Source organism: Anomaloglossus baeobatrachus, chromosome 11 (genome assembly GCF_048569485.1).
Source record: "Anomaloglossus baeobatrachus isolate aAnoBae1 chromosome 11, aAnoBae1.hap1, whole genome shotgun sequence".
In the NCBI taxonomy this organism is placed as follows: Eukaryota; Metazoa; Chordata; class Amphibia; order Anura; family Aromobatidae; genus Anomaloglossus; species Anomaloglossus baeobatrachus.
In genome coordinates, this window is record NC_134363.1 from 147,593,543 (window position 1) to 147,611,836 (window position 18,294).

An 18,294-nucleotide genomic window follows, 5' to 3' on the forward strand; every position below is an offset into this window, starting at 1 on the left:
TAAGCGTACCTCTGGATTGAAGGTCAGTGCAGGGATCCCAGTCTGAGGGCCAGCTGCTAGCCTAGCCTACCAGTGACATGCCCACTGTGCTTGTTTTTTCACAGAGTAAACTGACCTGTGGCACGGCTTTTCGACATGCTTGCAAAGATGTAAGTGTTCTTGGCAGGAGAACACAGCCGAAAATCCACTGCACCCAGAACCCTGAATGTGGGCACAGGCCGCTGCAGTCTCCGCAAGGGAAAACACACTCCGTCTAGAACACAGTGTCTCCGGATTGTGGGCACATACCATTATAAATGTTGGTAATCAGGCCATATGCCTCATTACTAGCTCCGTTGATCATGCCAATGTATTACAAGGTCATTTGTAGTGTGTTATATATGCATTCTGCATGAAACATTCATTTGCACCTGTCATCAAATTCAAGAATATTTTACATTTTGTTTAGTCACTGCAGCGTCAGCTTTCAGTCTAAATGCCCTTAAAGATCGTGACCCTGTATGACGAGACAGATCCTTACCCTGTTCAGTGCTGAACTGCTGAGCAATTCCAGCTGTAGTGTGGAAACGATTACCCATGGAGAGTCTCTGCATTATTATGTCCTCTCTTGCATCTGTATTTCGATGGCAACCAACCTTCTTGGAGGACTTGAAAGATTTTGTGATGTTGTAAAGACACAATATTCTCGAAATCATCGACTTGGAACGACCAACTTCTCTTGCTATGGCTGACAGAGTCACCCCATATGGCATCATACAGAATTTAGGAAAACAATTTTATAAGAAACCTTCTGTATTCACTTACTATGCTCACTTCATAGTGGGACCATACAGAGGACATGTGTCCATCACAGATAAAAGCTATGGAGGGTGTATGGTGGTTGGCAAGTGCCCAGTATATGTACATGGCATCGAGGCTGGCTTTCTGGACAATCAGTCACCTGACAGCTATTTCTTCCTACTCCTCTTCGGTTTGGCCCAGCACTCCTACATTCTCTGTAGTCGCCGCCAGACTCCTCTGGCACCTGCTTATCTCCCGCCAAACAAAAGGATCGGCAATTGGAAATCCCATGGCCATATTCTTCTCCCCCCTGATATCACTTGTCGGGGGAGAACAGGAAGCCTCCACACAAATTACACTGTCCCCCAATATTCACCGGTTTGGCCAATTTTAGTCTAAAAAAAGAGAATTTTGTTTACTTACCGTAAATTCTTTTTCTTATAGTTCCGTATTGGGAGACCCAGACCATGGGTGTTTAGCTTCTGCCTCCGGAGGACACACAAAGTACTACACTTAAAAGTGTAGCTCCTCCCTCTGAGCTTATACACCCCCTGGAGAACCAGATCTAGCCAGTTTAGTGCAAAAGCTGAAGGAGAATAGCCACCCACAAGTAAAACAGAGCAAAAGCCGGAACAACCGGAGACTCTGTCAACGACAACAGCCGGTGAAAAACACGCGGAACAAGAAAACTGCCAACAGGCAACAGGGAGGGAGCTGGGTCTCCCAATACGGAACTATAAGAAAAAGAATTTACGGTAAGTAAACAAAATTCTCTTTTTCTTTATCGTTCCTATGGGAGACCCAGACCATGGGACGTCTCAAAGCAGTCCATGGGTGGGAAATAAACATAAAAACTAAGAAGTAGGCAGAGCCTAACTTCACAAATGGGCGACAGCCGCCTGAAGGATGTGTCTGCCCAAGCTCGCATCTGCCGAAGCATGAGCATGCACTTGGTAGTGCTTCGAGAAGGTATGCAGGCTAGTCCAAGTGGCAGCCTGACAGACTTGTTGAGCCGTAGCCTGGTGCCTGAAAGCCCAAGAGGCACCGACAGCTCTGGTCGAATGTGCCTTGATCCCCGGCGGGGGAGGCACCTGAGTACACTGGTAGGCGTCCGAAATGGTCGACCTAATCCAACGGGCTAAGGTCGGCTTAGAAGCAGAGAGGCCCTTGCGCCGGCCTGTGGTTAGCACAAAAAGAGAAGTGCACCGCCTAAGAGCAGCGGTGCGAGACACATAGATCCGGAGAGCACGCACCAGATCCAGAGTATGCAACGCTTTTTCAAAGCGATGAACAGAAGCCGGACAAAAGGAAGGTAGGGTAATGTCCTGGTTAAGGTGGAAAGGAGAGACCACCTTAGGAAGAAAGTCCGGAGTCGGACGGAGAACCACCTTGTCTTGATGAAAAAACAAAAAAGGTGACTCCGAAGAGAGCGCAGCCAAATCAGAGACTCTCCTGAGGGAAGTTATGGCCACCAGAAAGGCCACTTTCTGTGAAAGACGAAACAAAGAAACCTCCCTAAGGGGCTCAAAGGGGGGTTTCTGCAAAACCGTGAGAACCAAATCAAAGTCCCAGGGATCTAAGGGCCGCCGGTAAGGCGGAATGATGTGAGACGCGCCCTGCATGAAGGTGCGGACCTGAGCCAGCCGAGCGAGACGCCGCTGGAACAGCACTGGCAGAGCTGAGACTTTTCCCTTGAGAGAGTTGAGGGACAGTCCTAGCTGTAGACCGGACTGTAGAAAGGACAGAAGGGTCGGCAAGGAGAATGGCCAAGGAGGATGGCCGGAAGAGCGACACCAGGACAGGAAAAATTTCCAAGTCCTGTGATAGATCTTGGAATAACGTTTGGAACACCATTCTAAGTCCGAACTGGGTGCAAAAACCTAAAAAAAACAAAAAAAACATCACTATGGGGAGATAAGGTATGCACACCAGTGACTATGTAAGGGGAATACATGAAATAGCAGAAACTGCTGTGTGAATACTGACTTGAAAAATCCAATAGCTATATGCAAGAGTGAAAATGTGAAAAATGGAATCTGCATTACTGCCATGAACATATGAATCAAGAGAAATTTAGCTACTGAATTGATCAATGCAATAGAGCCCCAACACTACGCCAAAGTATTTCTCTACGTTGGGGTCCCTAGCTTGTGTGTGTCCTCTCATGCAGTTAAAAAACTTACCGTGTATGGGAAGCTGAGACCCAGGCTATTTATGCGTATGATATGGATTGGCAATAGGTGTGGTTGGGGAGGGTTCACAAACGAAAAAATACTAACAAATAGGAATAACGTTTGGAACACCATTCTAAGTCCGAACTGGGTGCAAAAACCTAAAAAAAAAACCCATCACTATGGGGAGATAAGGTATGCACACCAGTGACTATGTAAGGGGAATACATGAAATAGCAGAAACTGCTGTGTGTAGTATTTTTTCGTTTGTGAACCCTCCCCAACCACACCTATTGCCAATCCATATCATACGCATAAATAGCCTGGGTCTCAGCTTCCCATACACGGTAAGTTTTTTAACTGCATGAGAGGACACACACAAGCTAGGGACCCCAACGTAGAGAAATACTTTGGCGTAGTATTGGGGCTCTATTGCATTGATCAATTCAGTAGCTAAATTTCTCTTGATTCATATGTTCATGGCAGTAATGCAGATTCCATTTTTCACATTTTCACTCTTGCATATAGCTATTGGATTTTTCAAGTCAGTATTCACACAGCAGTTTCTGCTATTTCATGTATTCCCCTTACATAGTCACTGGTGTGCATACCTTATCTCCCCACTGTGATAGATCTTGGCGGAGGAAGACTTACGGGCCCGAGTCATAGTGGAGATGACTTCAGGAGGAATACCAGAAGCCGTCAAGATCCAGGACTCAAGAGCCACGCCGTCAATTTGAGAGCCGCAGAATTCAGGCGGAAAAACGGACCTTGTGAGAGAAGGTCTGGACGGTCCGGGAGATGCCACGGCACCTCTACGGACAGATGGAGCAGGTCTGGGTACCAAGCTCGCCTGGGCCAGTCCGGTGCAATGAGGATGACTCGACGGCCCTCCATTCTGATCTTGCGCAGGACTCTGGGCAAGAGAGCTAGAGGGGGAAACACGTAGGACAGACGAAACTGGGACCAGTCTTGAACCAGAGCGCCCGCGGCGAAGGCCTGAGGATCGTGGGAGCGAGCCACGTAAACCAGAACCTTGTTTTTGTGACGGGATGCCCTTAGATCCACGTCCGGAGTGCCCCACTTGCGGCAGATTGACTGAACCACTGCCGGGTGCAGGGACCACTCGCCACCGTCCACGGATTGACAGCTGAGATAATCTGCCTCCCAGCTTTCTACGCCTGGGATGTGGACTGCGGATATGGTGGACTTGGAGTCCTCCACCCATTGAAGAATGCGTTGGACCTCCAACATTGCCAGGCGGCTGCGTGTCCCGCCTTGGTGATTGATGTAGGCAACCGCTGTCGCGTTGTCTGACTGGACTCGAATGTGCCTGCCCCCCAACAGGTGGTGAAAGGCTAGGAGAGCTAGAAGCACAGCTCTGGTTTCCAGCACATTGATTGAAAGGGCTGACTCGAACGGAGTCCAAGTGCCCTGTGCTCTGTGGTGGAGATATACCGCTCTCCAGCCGGATAGGCTGGCATCCGTGGTGAGAATCACCCAGGACGGGGCCAGGAAGGAGCGCCTCTGGGACAGAGAGAGGGGCCGAAGCCACCACTGAAGAGAGCTCCTGGTCTGTGGCTCAGAGGCAATTGGCACATGCAGATAGGCATCTCTGATGTCGATGGACGCCAGGAAATCTCCTTGGGTCATTGAGGCAATGACTGATCGCAGAGACTCCATGCGAAAGTGCCGCACCTGAACATGCTTGTTGAGAAGCTTGAGATCCAGGATGGGCCGGAAGGAACCGTCCTTTTTGGGAACTAGGAAGAGATTTGAGTAGAAACCTCTGAACCGTTCCCGTGCGGGAACCGGTACAATTACTCCATTGGCCTGCAAGGATGCCACGGCCTGTGAGAAGGCGGCGGCCTTGGAGCAGGGGGGAGTTGAGAGAAAAAATGTGTTTGGCGGGCTGGAAGAGAATTCTATCCTGTAGCCGTGGGAGATGATATTCCTTACCCACTGATCGGAGACGTGTTAAAACCACGCGTCGCCAAAGTGGGAGAGCCTGCCACCGACTAAGGACGTTGCTGGCGCGGACAGATAGTCACGAGGAGGCTGCCTTAGCGGCAGCACCTCCTGCGGTCTTCTGTGGACGCGCTTTTGGGCGCCAGTTGGATTTCTGGTCCTTGGCTGAGTTAGTGGACGAGGCCGAGGGCTTAGAGGACGACCAGTTGGAGGAACGAAAGGAACGAAACCTCGACTGATTCCTACCCTGGACAGGTTTCCTGATTTTGGTTTGTGGCATGGAAGTACTCTTCCCGCCAGTAGCTTCCTTAATAATTTCATCCAGCTGTTCTCCGAACAGCCGAGACCCAGCAAAAGGGAGCCCCGCAAGGTACTTCTTTGAAGAAGCATCTGCCTTCCACTCTCGAAGCCACAAGATCCTGCGGATAGCGAGGGAATTAGCCGAAGCCACCGCAGTGCGGTGAGAAGCCTCCAGCATGGCAGACATGGCATAGGATGAAAAAGCTGAAGCTTGGGAAGTTAAGGCAACCAATTCGGGCATAGATTCCTTGGCGAGGGAATGCATCTCCTCTAGAGAAGCAGAGATGGCTTTGAGAGCCCACACTGCTGCAAAAGTCGGGGGAAAACGAGGCCCCCGCCGCTTCGTTCACGGATTTGGCCAGAAGGTCAATCTTGCGGTCAGTGGAATCCTTAAGGGAGGTGCCATCAGCCACCGACACAACGGTCCGGGCTGAGAGTCTAGACACCGGAGGGTCTACCTTTGGGGAATGAGCCCACTCTTTGACCACCTCAGGTGGAAAGGGGAAGCGGTCATCAGAACCACGCTTTGGGAAGCGTTTGTCAGGACAGGCCCTGGGCTTGGTCACAGCGGCCTGAAAACTGGAGTGGTTAAAGAACACACTCTTTGCTCTCTTAGGCGAGGTAAACTGGTGCTTTTCTGCCAGAGAGGGTTGCTCCTCTGATACTGGCGGATTGAGATCCAGTACAGAATTAATGGAGGCAATCAAGTCACTAACATCTGAGTCACTTTCGGACAGATCAATGGGGTACATGGAGGTAGTCTCCGAGCCCCCTGTAAAGGCATCCTCCTCATCCTGCGAGTCAGCTCCTGAATCAGAGCCGCGGGACAAGGAGGGAGAAGGAACCCTGCGTCTCTTCTCAGGAGGACGGGGTCTGGACCAGATGATGAATCCTCTGTGAGCTCCGGTCCTGAGAGACCCCTAGCAGCAGAGGCACCCTGTGAAGGGGGCTGATGCATGGTCAGCAAAGTCCTGGACAAAAGTCCCATGGACTCAGCAAACGACTGGGAGATAGACCTAGAAAAAGATTCTACCCAAGCCGGGGGTTCAGCCACAGGAGCAGGAGCAGCCTGAGAGACCACTGGGGGTGAGACTCCAAGCTGTGGCACCGCCAAGTTAGAGCAGGCATCACAATGTGGACAGGTGCTCGGTTCAGGCAGCAGGAGCTTACATGCAGTGCATACTGAATAAAGCTTTGGAGCCTTGCTCCTCGTGTGAGACATGCTGCTGGAGTGGGGGCTCTGCAAGAGAATGAACCCCAGAGAGTATATACAGAGGTCCACAACCAGAGGTTGTGGCTTACCAGACCGCTGAAGCGGTGTTGTGTGCCCTCCAGATCCCAAAGCCCGGACCTCCAAACACAGCACCCAGCAGGGATGTAGACCAGCGCTGAGTAAATCTGAGAAAATGGCCGCCGGAGCGAGGAGAGGAGGCGGGACTTGCTCTAAAGAGCGGGATCTGGAGGGCCATAGAAAGCTACAGGGGAGGAGGGACGCTCCAACAGTGGGGAGTGTCCCTCCCCTGTGCAGAACGGCCGCCGGGCGGAGCCGAGCCTGTCCCTCTGCATGAGTGACATGCGAGGGCAGTGAAACTGAAACTAGGTCTCCGGAGAAGACGGGGCCTAAATTAGAGCGGCGAGGCCGACGCGCAGGCACCATCGGCGCGGTTCTCGTGCGACAGCTAGAGAACCCGCCGGAAATGCCAGTAAACACAGCAAGCACACTCTCCCCAACAAATAAAGCACAGGGACCCCCATAAATAAACGTCTCAGGTACTTAGCTGCTGAGACGCAGGGCCAGGTCCCTGGGGATAAGTGCTCCGGTCCAGCAGGGTCCTGAAGGGCTGCGGATGGAGACCGGCCTCCTGCCAAGCATGGAGACCATGCTAGCTCCCACTTCAAGCCAGAGCCCAGGAGGGATGGTGAAGGAGCGCGGCATGTAAGGCTCCAGCCTTGGAAATCAATCTTAACAACACCGCCGACACAGTGGGGTGAGAAGGGACATGCCGGGAGTCCAGACATGGACCCGCTTTTCTTCAAACTCTTTCCAAAAATCAAACAAATCAGATGAGAATGCATGTGTGGATGTATGCCTCCTGAACACAAAGCGATAAACTGGCTAGATCTGGTTCTCCAGGGGGTGTATAAGCTCAGAGGGAGGAACTACACTTTTAAGTGTAGTACTTTGTGTGTCCTCCGGAGGCAGAAGCTAAACACCCATGGTCTGGGTCTCCCATATGAACGATAAAGAAAGGTGGAGGCCTTTTAAGCGCTCTTGTTTTTCCACAAATACAACTCCCAGCATGATATTCTAGGTGTTTCTCAAAAGCTGGAAAACTATAGACTGGAGATCACTGATGTCAGGTATACTTATCCAATAGTGAATAAAAGAAACTGCTCTCTTGTATTAAATGCAGACATGGAATAATGCTTTCAATGGTGAAAAAATATTATAAAACCTTAAAACGAATGACCAGCCCCAATATGAAAGCTGCATGCAACAAAAAAAAATCGAAAATAAATAAATGTGTGTGTGTGTGTGTCTATATACAGTGTGTCCACCCATATCCTGTGCACCGCCATTAACTTGAGAATGGCGGCAGCTATAGGCATACAAGTGGTGTCTAGGTATAGTAAAGTAGCCATGCGCTACGCAATGAAACCACCTATAGCGCCACCTGGTGGAAAACAACGGAGTTAGCATTTTTATCTCGAAAACGGAACGAGATAGAGAAAAAAAAGTGAATTACAAAGTTGCAGGGCATCATCAATTCAATACGAATCGACACCTTGCATACAGAAATGCTATGATATTAAACCCATGCCCCCCAAAAACATTGAATGCTGGTCACGCATATGGCGCTCATTTAACTTTGATGCTCAAAGTGGCCCCCGTCAGCTGCAATGCACATCTGGACTCTGCACAGCATACTGTATCTTGCTGCACGTTGTGCAATATGGTAGGTGACACGTTTGCACAAGCATCTGTGATACGTCGTCGTAGGTCCTGCAATGTTGGTGGAGGGGTCGCATACACCTGCTGTTTGATGTGACCTCACAGAAAGAAGTCCAATGGGGTCAGGTCAGGTGAGCGTGGAGGCCACTTCACACAGCCTCCATACCCAATGACTTGTAGGAAGGTCTCCATGAGGTATCGCTTCACGTCCGCAGCCTTGTGAGTTTTCCACGTTCTAATCATTGCATTTCTGTATGCAAGGTGTCGATTCGTATTGAATTGATGATGCCCTACAACTTTATAATTCACTTTTTTCTCTATCTCATTCCGTTTTCGAGATAAAAATGCTAACTCCGTTGTTCTCCACCAGGTGGCGCTATAGGTGGTTTCATTGCATAGCGCATGACTACTTTACTATACCTAGACACCACTTCTATGCCTATAGCTGCCGCCATTCTCAAGATAATGGCGGTGGACAGGATATAGGTGGACTCACTGTATGTATATATACAGTATATATATATATATATATATGTATATACTGTGTATGTATATATATATATATATATATATATATATATATATATATATATATATACACACACTGGAGATCAAAATTAGAGAACAATGTATGATCACTTGCTTTTTTTCAGAAATAATGTAATCTCCTTGATGAACATTTGAAGGTTTTGTGTAAGGGGTGCACCATGCCACTAGAGCAGTGTTTTATAAAAAATCCAAAGTTTATTAACATAAAACCTTTATTTTGCCCAAAACGTGATGATCATAATTAGAGAACAGCAATGACTGTAGCACACAGAAAGATTATAATTAAATTTTCTAAAGATAACAACAGTCACAATCAGTAGGACGTGCACCGGCCGTTGCTGTGAATGACTTCAGCACATCTGCGGCCACAGGACATCACTAGTCTCTCACACTGCTCTGGTGTGATTTTGGTCCACTCTTCTTCCAGTCTCTTCCACAGTTCTTTGACTGTTGTGGGTTTTTTGAACATATCTTTGTCACCAAGGATTTTCCAGAGGTTTTCTATTGGGTTTAGATCAGGACTCTGGCCTGTGGCCTTTTCATTGTTTTCAATGTTTTCTGTTTCAAGAAACTGCTTTTCCCGTTTTGCTGTGACATGGGGCATTGTCCTGCATGATAATTGCTGGCTGATTGAGTGATGAACGCAAGTAAGGAACCAAGTGTTCTTGATGAAGGTTCTGATCCACACTTGCATTCACTCTGCCATGTAGCTGTATGAGAGATCCAACTCCTGCTACAGAAAACATTCCCCAAACCATGACCCTTCCTCCACCACCTTTCACTGACTTAACACACTTTAGGTTCAGTCTTTCCCCAGTTTGTCAACGAACATAATGTTTCCCATCAGACCCAAATAAATTAAACTTGCTTTCATCACTAAAATGAACTGTGGACACTTCTCCTCTGTCCAAACAACATGCTCCTCACCAAAGGTGAGTCTAGCCTTTTGATTCTTTCAGCTAATGAGGTTTGGTCACTGCAGCATCAGCTTTCAGTCTAAATGCTCTTAAACGTCGTGACACTGTATGACGAGACAGATCCTTACCCTGTTCAGTGCTGAACTGCTGAGCAATTCCAGCTGTAGTGTTGGAACAATTACCCATGGAGATTCTCTGCATTATCATGTCCTCTCTTGCATCTGTCTTTCGAGGGCGACCAACCTTCTTGTGGGACTTGAAAGAGTTTGTGATGTTGTAAAGACGCAATATTCTCGAAATCACAGACTTGGAACGACCAACTTCTCTTGCTATGGCTGATAGGGTCACCCCTTTGGCCTTCATCTGGACAACCTGCTGCCGGAGGCTTTCAGTCACTTTGGAACGGCACACCATTTTTGCAATGTCAGTGGAACCTGGAAAGTTAGGCTACCAGTTAAATAGGGTTTGTCAGATAATTAAAGAAATTAGCACCAGGTGCCAGATTAACACCAATAACTTGCAGGTATGTGAAAGTGTTCTCTAATTTTGATCAATGTTCTTTTTCACTTATCTCATTTACATTTTTATTATGTGCATTGGAATAAATTCAATTTGTGAAATAAGCTTAAAATACTGCGAGTTTCATCATGTTAGGATATAATCACATAGGACGACACAATGACCGCAACATTTAGGAAATTGTGTGTTGTTCTAATTTAATACAGTTGAAACCAGTAGTTTACATCCACTATCTAAAAAGACACATCTGCAGGTTTTTCCCTCCGCTCACTATAAAGACACATCTGCAGGTTTTCCCCTCCACTCACTATAAAGACACATCTGCAGGTTTTTCCCTCCGCTCACTATAAAGACACATCTGCAGGTTTTCCCCTCCACTCACTATAAAGACACATCTGCAGGTTTTTCCCTCCGCTCACTTTAAAGACACATGTGCAGGTTTGTCCCTCCGCTCTCTATATAGACACATCTGCAGGTTTTTCTCATTATCTGACATGAAATCAGAATCAATCTTTCCCATTTTAGGTCAGTTAGGAGCCAAAATTATTTCTATTTCCCAAATGCCAAAATGATGAGAGAGAGAATGTTCTAAGGCATTTTTATTACTTTCTGTAAAGTCAAAAGTTTCCATACATTTCATTAGTATTTGGTACCATTGCCCTTAAACTGTATGACATTGGGTTAAACGTTTTGGATCTCCTCCCTCAAGCTTCTCACCTTGTTAGGAATTTGGGTCAATTTTTCCTGACAGAACTGGTGTTTGTAGGTCGCCTTGCTCGCACCGGCCTTTTTAGCTTTGCCTATACATTTTCAATAGGATTGCGATAAGGGCTTTATGATGGCCACTCCAAAACATTGACTTTGTTATTCTTAAAGGGGTAATCCTATTTCCAAGATGCTATCTGAATATGTAGTATTTGTAATATTAAGAAAATTAGCAAATACCTTGAATTACAAATGTAGTATAGTTCTTCTGAAAAGCTATGCCACTTACCTTATGTGCAGGGCATTACAGTAGATTAGGCATCCAAGGCTATAGCCACATATATAGGGACAGTTAGTTGCTAATGGTTATAACCATGGATAGCTAAGCTACTGCCATAGCTTATCAGGAAAACTAGACAATTTGTAATTGGAGGTATTTGCTAATATTCTTATTGATTAGAATACCCCTATAGGAGATGGGAATACCCCTTTAAGTCAGTTTGTAACCAGTTTGGCAGTATGCTTCGGGTCATTGTCCAGTTGGAAGACCCATTCCCGCACAAGCTTTAAGTGCCTGGCTGATGTCTTGAGATGTTGCTTCAGTATTGCCACATAATCTTCTTTCCTCATGATGCCATCTATTTTGTGAAGTGCAGCAGTCCCTCCTGCAGCAAAACAACCTCACAATATGATACTGCCACCCCCGTGTTTCACAGTAGGGATGGTGTTCTTAGACTTCAAAGCGTCTCTCTTTTTCCTCCAAACGTAACGATGGTCATTATGGCGAAACAGTTCAATTTTAGTTTTGTCAGACCTTTGTTCCTTACCAGCTTCCTCCAGCATCTTCACAAGGTCTTTTGCTTTTGTTCTTGGGTTGATATGCACATGTCTGACCAAACCACGTTCATCCCTGGTACACAGAACCCGTCTCCTTCCTGAGCAGTATGAAGGCTGGACATTCCCATGTTGTTTGTACTTGTGTATAATTGTACAGATAAACGAGGCACCTTCAGGTATATGGAAATTACACTCAAGGATGAACCAGACTTGTGCAAGTCCACCATTCTCTTTCTGAGATCTTGGCTGATTTCTTTTGAATTTCCCATGATGCTAAACAAAGAAGCAACATCAAAAATCCACAGATATGCCTCTAATTAACTCAGATGTTGCAAATAAACCAATCAGAAGCGTCCAAAGAAATGACATCATCATATGGGCTGTCCCATATTGTTTAAAGGCATAGTACTCTAAAGCGGGCTTTACACGCTACGAGATCGCTACAGCGATCTCGTTGGGGTCACGGATTTTGTGACGCACATCTGGCCGCTGTAGCGATGCCGTTGCGTGTGACACCTATGAGCGATTTTGCATCGTCGCAAAAACGTGCAAAATCGCTCATCGGCGACATGGGGGTCCATTCTCAAATATCGTTACTGCAGCAGTAACGAAGTTGTTCCTCGTTCCTGCGGCAGCACACATCGCTCCGTGTGACACCACAGGAACGAGGAACCTCTCTTTACCTGCCTCCCGGCCACACGCGCAAGGAAGGAGGTGGGCGGGATGTTCGTCCCGCTCATCTCCGCCCCTCCGCTTCTATTGGGCGGCGGTTCAGTGATGCTGCTGTGACGCTGAACGAACCGCCCCCTTAGAAAGGAGGTGGATCGCCGGTCACAGCGACGTCGCAGGGAAGGTAAGTATGTGTAACGGGTCCGGGCGATGTTGTGCGACACGGGCAGAGATTTGCCCATGTCGCACAACCGATGGGGACGGGTATGCACGCTGGCGATATCGGTACCGATATCACAGTGTGTAAAGCGGCCTTTAGTGTATGTAAACCTTTGAGTTTGCAGAAAGTAATAAAAATTACTTAAAATATTCTCTCTTTCATCATTCTAGCAAACGAAGGGAATTTTGTTACTTACCGTAAATTCCTTTTCTTCTAGCTCCTATTGGGAGACCCAGACGATTGGGTGTATAGCTACTGCCTCCGGAGGCCACACAAAGCATTACACTAAAAAGTGTAAGGCCCCTCCCCTTCTGGCTATACACCCCCCGTGGGATCACGGGCTGCTCAGTTTTAGTGCTAAAGCAAGAAGGAGGAAAGCCAATAACTGGTTTAAACAAATTCACTCCGAAGTAACATCGGAGAACCGAAAACCGTTCAACATGAACAACATGTGTACCCGAACAAACCAAAAATCCCGAAGGAAACAGGGCGGGTGCTGGGTCTCCCAATAGGAGCTAGAAGAAAAGGAATTTACGGTAAGTAACAAAATTCCCTTCTTCTTCGGCGCTCCATTGGGAGACCCAGACGATTGGGACGTCCAAAAGCAGTCCCTGGGTGGGTAAAGAAATACCTCATGTTAGAGCTGCAAAGACAGCCCTCCCCTACGGGGAGGCAACTGCCGCCTGCAGGACTCTTCTACCTAGGCTGGCGTCCGCCGAAGCATAGGTATGCACATGAAATGTTTGGTGAAAGTGTGCAGACTCGACCAGGTAGCTGCCTGGCACACCTGTTGAGCCGTAGCCTGGTGTCGTAATGCCCAGGACGCACCCACGGCTCTGGTAGAATGGGCCTTCAGCCCTGATGGAACCGGAAGCCCAGCAGAACGGTAGGCTTCAAAAATTGGTTCTTTGATCCATCGAGCCAGGGTGGACTTGGAAGCCTGCGACCCTTTGCGCTTACCAGCGACCAGGACAAAGAGTGCGTCTGAGCGGCGCAGTGGCGCCGTGCGGGAAATGTAGATTCTGAGTGCTCTCACCAGATCTAACAAATGCAAGTCCTTTTCATACCGATGAATTGGATGAGGACAAAAGGAAGGTAAGGAGATATCCTGATTGAGATGAAAAGAGGATACCACCTTAGGGAGAAACTCCTGAATCGGGCGCAGTACTACCTTGTCCTGGTGAAACACCAGGAAGGGAGCTTTGGATGACAGCGCTGCCCGTTCGGACACCGTCCGAAGAGACGTGACCGCTACTAGAAAAGGCCACTTTCTGTGAGAGGCGAGAAAGTGAAACATCCCTCAGAGGCTCAAAGGACGGCTTCTGGAGAGCAACCAGTACCCTGTTTAGATCCCATGGATCTAACAGCCGCTTGTACGGAGGGACGATATGACAACCCCCTTCAGGAACGTGCGTACCTGAGGAAGGCGTGCTAGACGCTTCTGAAAAAAAACAGCGATAGAGCTGAGACGTGCCCTTTAAGGGAGCCGAGCGATAAGCCCTTTTCCAACCCAGATTGCAGGAAGGAAAGAAAAGTAGGCAATGCAAATGGCCAGGGTGACACTCCCTGTGCAGAGCACCAGGATAAGAAAATCTTCCACGTTCTGTGGTAGATCTTAGCAGACGTGGGCTTTGTAGCCTGTCTCATGGTGGCAACGACCCCTTGAGATAATCCTGAAGACGCTAGGATCCAGGACTCAATGGCCACCCAGTCAGGTTCAGGGCCGCAGAATTCTGATGGAAAAAACGGCCCTTGTGACAGTAAGTCTGGCCGGTCTGGCAGCGCCCACCGACCGTGAGATGCCACAGATCCGGGTACCACGACCTCCTCGGCCAGTCTGGGGCGACGAGTATGACGCGGCGGCAATCGGACCGGATCTTGCGTAGCACTCTGGGCAAGAGTGCCAGAGGGGGAAACACATCGGGGAGCTGGAACTGCGACCAATCTTGCACTAAGGCGTCTGCCGCCAGCGCTCTTTGATCGCGAGACCGCGCTATGAAGGTCGGGACCTTGTTGTTGTGCCGAGACGCCATTAGGTCGACATCCGGCAGTCCCTAGCGGCTACAGATTTCCTGACACCCTTCCGGGTGCAGAGGCCATTCCCCTGCGTCCACGCCCTGGCGACTGAGGAAGTCTGCTTCCCAGTTTTCTACGCCCGGGATGTGAACTGCGGATATGATGGATGCTCTGTCTTCCACCCGCATCAGAATCCGCCGGACTGCCTGGTAGGCTTGGCGATGCGTGTTCCGCCTTGGTGGGTGATGAATGCCACCGCTGTGGAATTGTCCGACTGAATTCGGATCTGTTTTCCTTCCAGCCAGTGCTGAAAGGCTTGCAGGGCCAGATACACTGCCCAGATTTCCAGAAGATTGATCTGAAGGATGGACTCCTCTGAAGAGAGTCCTTGACCGTCTGAGAAGGGAGACGTTCCTGTCTCGGGACGTCGACTTCCTATTGAAGTGGACGCAGATGAAACTGCGCGACAGTGACTGCCTCTGCATGAGGCGTCTTAAGGGGTGTGACTGGCCTGGAAGGAGAGACTGCACCCCCGTCTGTAGTGAACGCCGCTTGTCCAGCGGAAGCTGCACTATCGCTGAGGGAGCGTGAAACTCCATGCCCAGATATGTCAGCGATTGGGTCGGTGTCAGATTTAACCTTGAAATTTTGATGATCCACCCGAAACTCTGGAGAGTCTCCAGCGCCACGTTCGGGCTGTGTTGGCATGCCTCTTGAGAGGGTGCCTTGACAAGTAGATCGTCCAAGTAAGGGATCACAGAGTGACCCTGAGAGTGCAGGACTGCTCCCACTGCTGCCCTGAACTTGGTGAAAACCCGTAGGGCTGTCGCCAGACCGAAGGGCAGGGCTACGAACTGAAGATGCTCGTCTTCATAATGAACCGTAGCAAACGCTGGTGCTCTAGAGCAATCGGCACGTGAAGATAAGCATCCTGATGTCTTATTGATGCTAGGAAATCTCCTTGAGACATTGAGGCAATGACGGAGCGGGGGGTTTCATCCGGAACCGCCTGGCTTTCACGTGCTTGTTGAGCAGATTTAGGTCCAGAACGGAACGGAAAGAGCCATCCTTTTCTGGCACCCCAATCAGATTGGAGGAAAAACCGTGTCTTGTTCCTGAAGAGGAACCGGGATTACCACTCCTTCTGCCCGCCGAAGAGCACCGGCTCGGTGGGGAGGTGGGGAAGTTCTGAAGAATCGAGTCGGAGGACGAGAACAGAACTCTATCCTGTGTACATGAGACACAATGTCTCTCACCCACCGGTCTGTGACCTGTGGCAGCTAAATGTCGCCAATGCGGGACAGTCTGCCATCAACCGCGGATGCGGAGAGAGAGATCTGAAAGTCATGAGGAGACCGCCTTGGTAGCGGTTCCTCCCTTTTGAGCCCTTTTGGACAAGGACAATTGGGACCTGCCCGAGCCTGGGAAGGACCGAAACCTCGACTGTCCCTCTAGGACAGCATTAATAGGGTAAGTCGCAATGCAGACATTGCGAGGTTAAGGACGCCACCTGCGGCACAGATGTACATGTGCTCAAGACCAGCTGCGCAAGACCAGCTGAAATAACTTAGAGTGCCCATACGGCTGCGAATGCCGGAGCAACCGACACGCCGATAGCTTCATAGACAGATTTCAACCCGAGGTCCATCTGTCTGTCAATGGCATCTTTAAGTGAAGTCCCATCTCCACTGCAACTATGGCTCTAGCCGCAAGCCTGGAGATTGGGGGATCCACCTTTGGACCCTGGGTCCAGCGCTTGACCATGTCAGGGGGAAAGGGAGAACGTGTATCCTTAATACGTTTGGAGAAACGCTTATCTGGTAAGCGTGGTGTTTCTGGACTGCTTCTCTGAAGACAGCGTGGCCAGAAAAATACTTAATATACGCTTGAGATACTGAAATGGGATTTCTCCTGCTGTGAAGCTGACTCCTCCATTGGAGGAGCTGAGGGAGAAATATCCAACATTCCATTGATGGACGCTATAAGATCATTCACTATGGCGTCACCATCCGGTGTATCCGGATTGAGAGCGGTGTCAGGATCAAAGTCCTGATCAGCTACGTCTGCCTCATCATACAGAGAGTCCTCCTGGGACCCCCCCGGAGCACTGATTATGTTCCAAATGAGGGTGGCCAGGGAGCATTGATCAAGATTGCCCATGGCCTGTCTGGACTGCAAAGTCTCTCTCCTATGACAATCTATCAGCCGAAACTGCAACTCCGTCCCTGTCCCTGGACAGGATTCACAGGTGGTTCCTTTGGCCACCTCTAGTAGAGACTCCGGCTGACCAAATGCTACAGGGGAGCATTGCACACAATGGGGGTCAGTGCCGTTGGAACAGAATCACATGCAGTAAAGGCAGCATAGAAAGCCTATGTTGCTTTTTTGCTGCTGCAGTCTAGCCATCTAGGAGTATATAGCCAAGAATAGCGACCGTACAGTGCAATGTATAGCATACAAGCATAAAGTACAAATGAACACTTCAGCACATGCAATACAAGGAGCATAGAAAGCCTGTGCCTTGGCACCCCTGCTTTTTTGCTGCTGTAGCCTAGTCATCTAGGAGAATATAGCCATGAATAGCGACCGTACAGTGCAATGTATAGCATACAAGCATAAGTACAAATGAACACTGCAGCCCATGCAATACAAGCAGCATAGAAAACCTGTGCCTTGGCACCCTTGCTTTTTTGCTGCTGTAGTCTAGCCATTCCAGGAGAATATAGCCAAGATTAGCGACCGTACAGTGCAATGTATAGCATACAAGCATAAGTACAAATGAACACTTCAGCACATGCAATACAAGCAGCATAGAAAGCCTGTGCCTTAGCACCCTTGCTTTTTGCTGCTGATGTCTCGCCATCTAAGAGGGCATATAGCCAAACATAGCGACATATGCAGTGTAAGCATAAAATACAAATGGACACTGCGGTATTTAGTGGGGTCAGCACTTCAGGTGCTGCTTACCGCCCGCCTATAAGCGGGTGTGTGGTCGCCATAGTCCAGTGACTGGTTTGCCCAGAGCCTGTCTCCGTTCTAGCTCGGACTGCAGGAATGGCTGCCGGCGTCTTCTCCAGCTCGTGTGCAGAGGGGCGGGCCGTGGGCGTGCCCCAGGCAAGAGCGGGAAACCGGCGTCCCACAGTGTCCAGTGAAGGGGGCTGGAGAATGCAAAGCAGACTCCAGCCCTCGGCGCTGATGTTCTATACAGCGTCCCGCCTCTCCCCTGACTGGCAGGGCTGGGGGCGGGAACGAAGTGAAAACTAGGCCGCAAAGCCGGGGACTCGAGTAATAAGCGCGGCCGTCCTATGTGCACGGCCAGCGCGGAAGTCCCCTGCGCACCACAAGTCCCAGCCGCGCCTACAGTGTAAAAAACACCCAGCAGCGGCCGGCGCGGCAGTTCCCAATACATAAATTCACTCAGCAAAGCTGCAGTGAATAATAGCACGAGCGCTCCGCGCTGTTGTCCCCGGCGCACTAACACTCCCAGCAATGCTGGTGTGTGTGTGCGCGATGTGTACGGAGACACAGAGTACCTGAATGTTGCAGGGCCTTGTCCCTGAACGGTACCCAGCTCCTTATCCAGCAGGTTCAATGGGTCTGTGGACGGAGCCCGGCCTCAGGGCTTGGAGGCCGGTAAGATCCCACTTCCTCAGAGCCCCTCAGGGGGATGGGGAAGGAAAACAGCATGTG

At 49.3% G+C, this 18,294-nt stretch overlaps 1 protein-coding gene across 1 annotated transcript in view; it reads right to left on the reverse strand.

The window, feature by feature from the left end:
• Positions 1-8,937: 8,937 nt before the first annotated feature.
• The window catches only part of LOC142256088 (zinc finger protein 10-like), an 85,902-nt gene continuing 76,545 nt past the window's right edge, over positions 8,938-18,294 (reverse strand). The window contains exon 10 of the mRNA XM_075327607.1: positions 8,938-10,072. Within this exon, the coding sequence (XP_075183722.1) occupies positions 9,681-10,072 (392 nt within the window). The 3' untranslated portion in view covers positions 8,938-9,680. The remainder of the gene's footprint in view (positions 10,073-18,294) is intronic.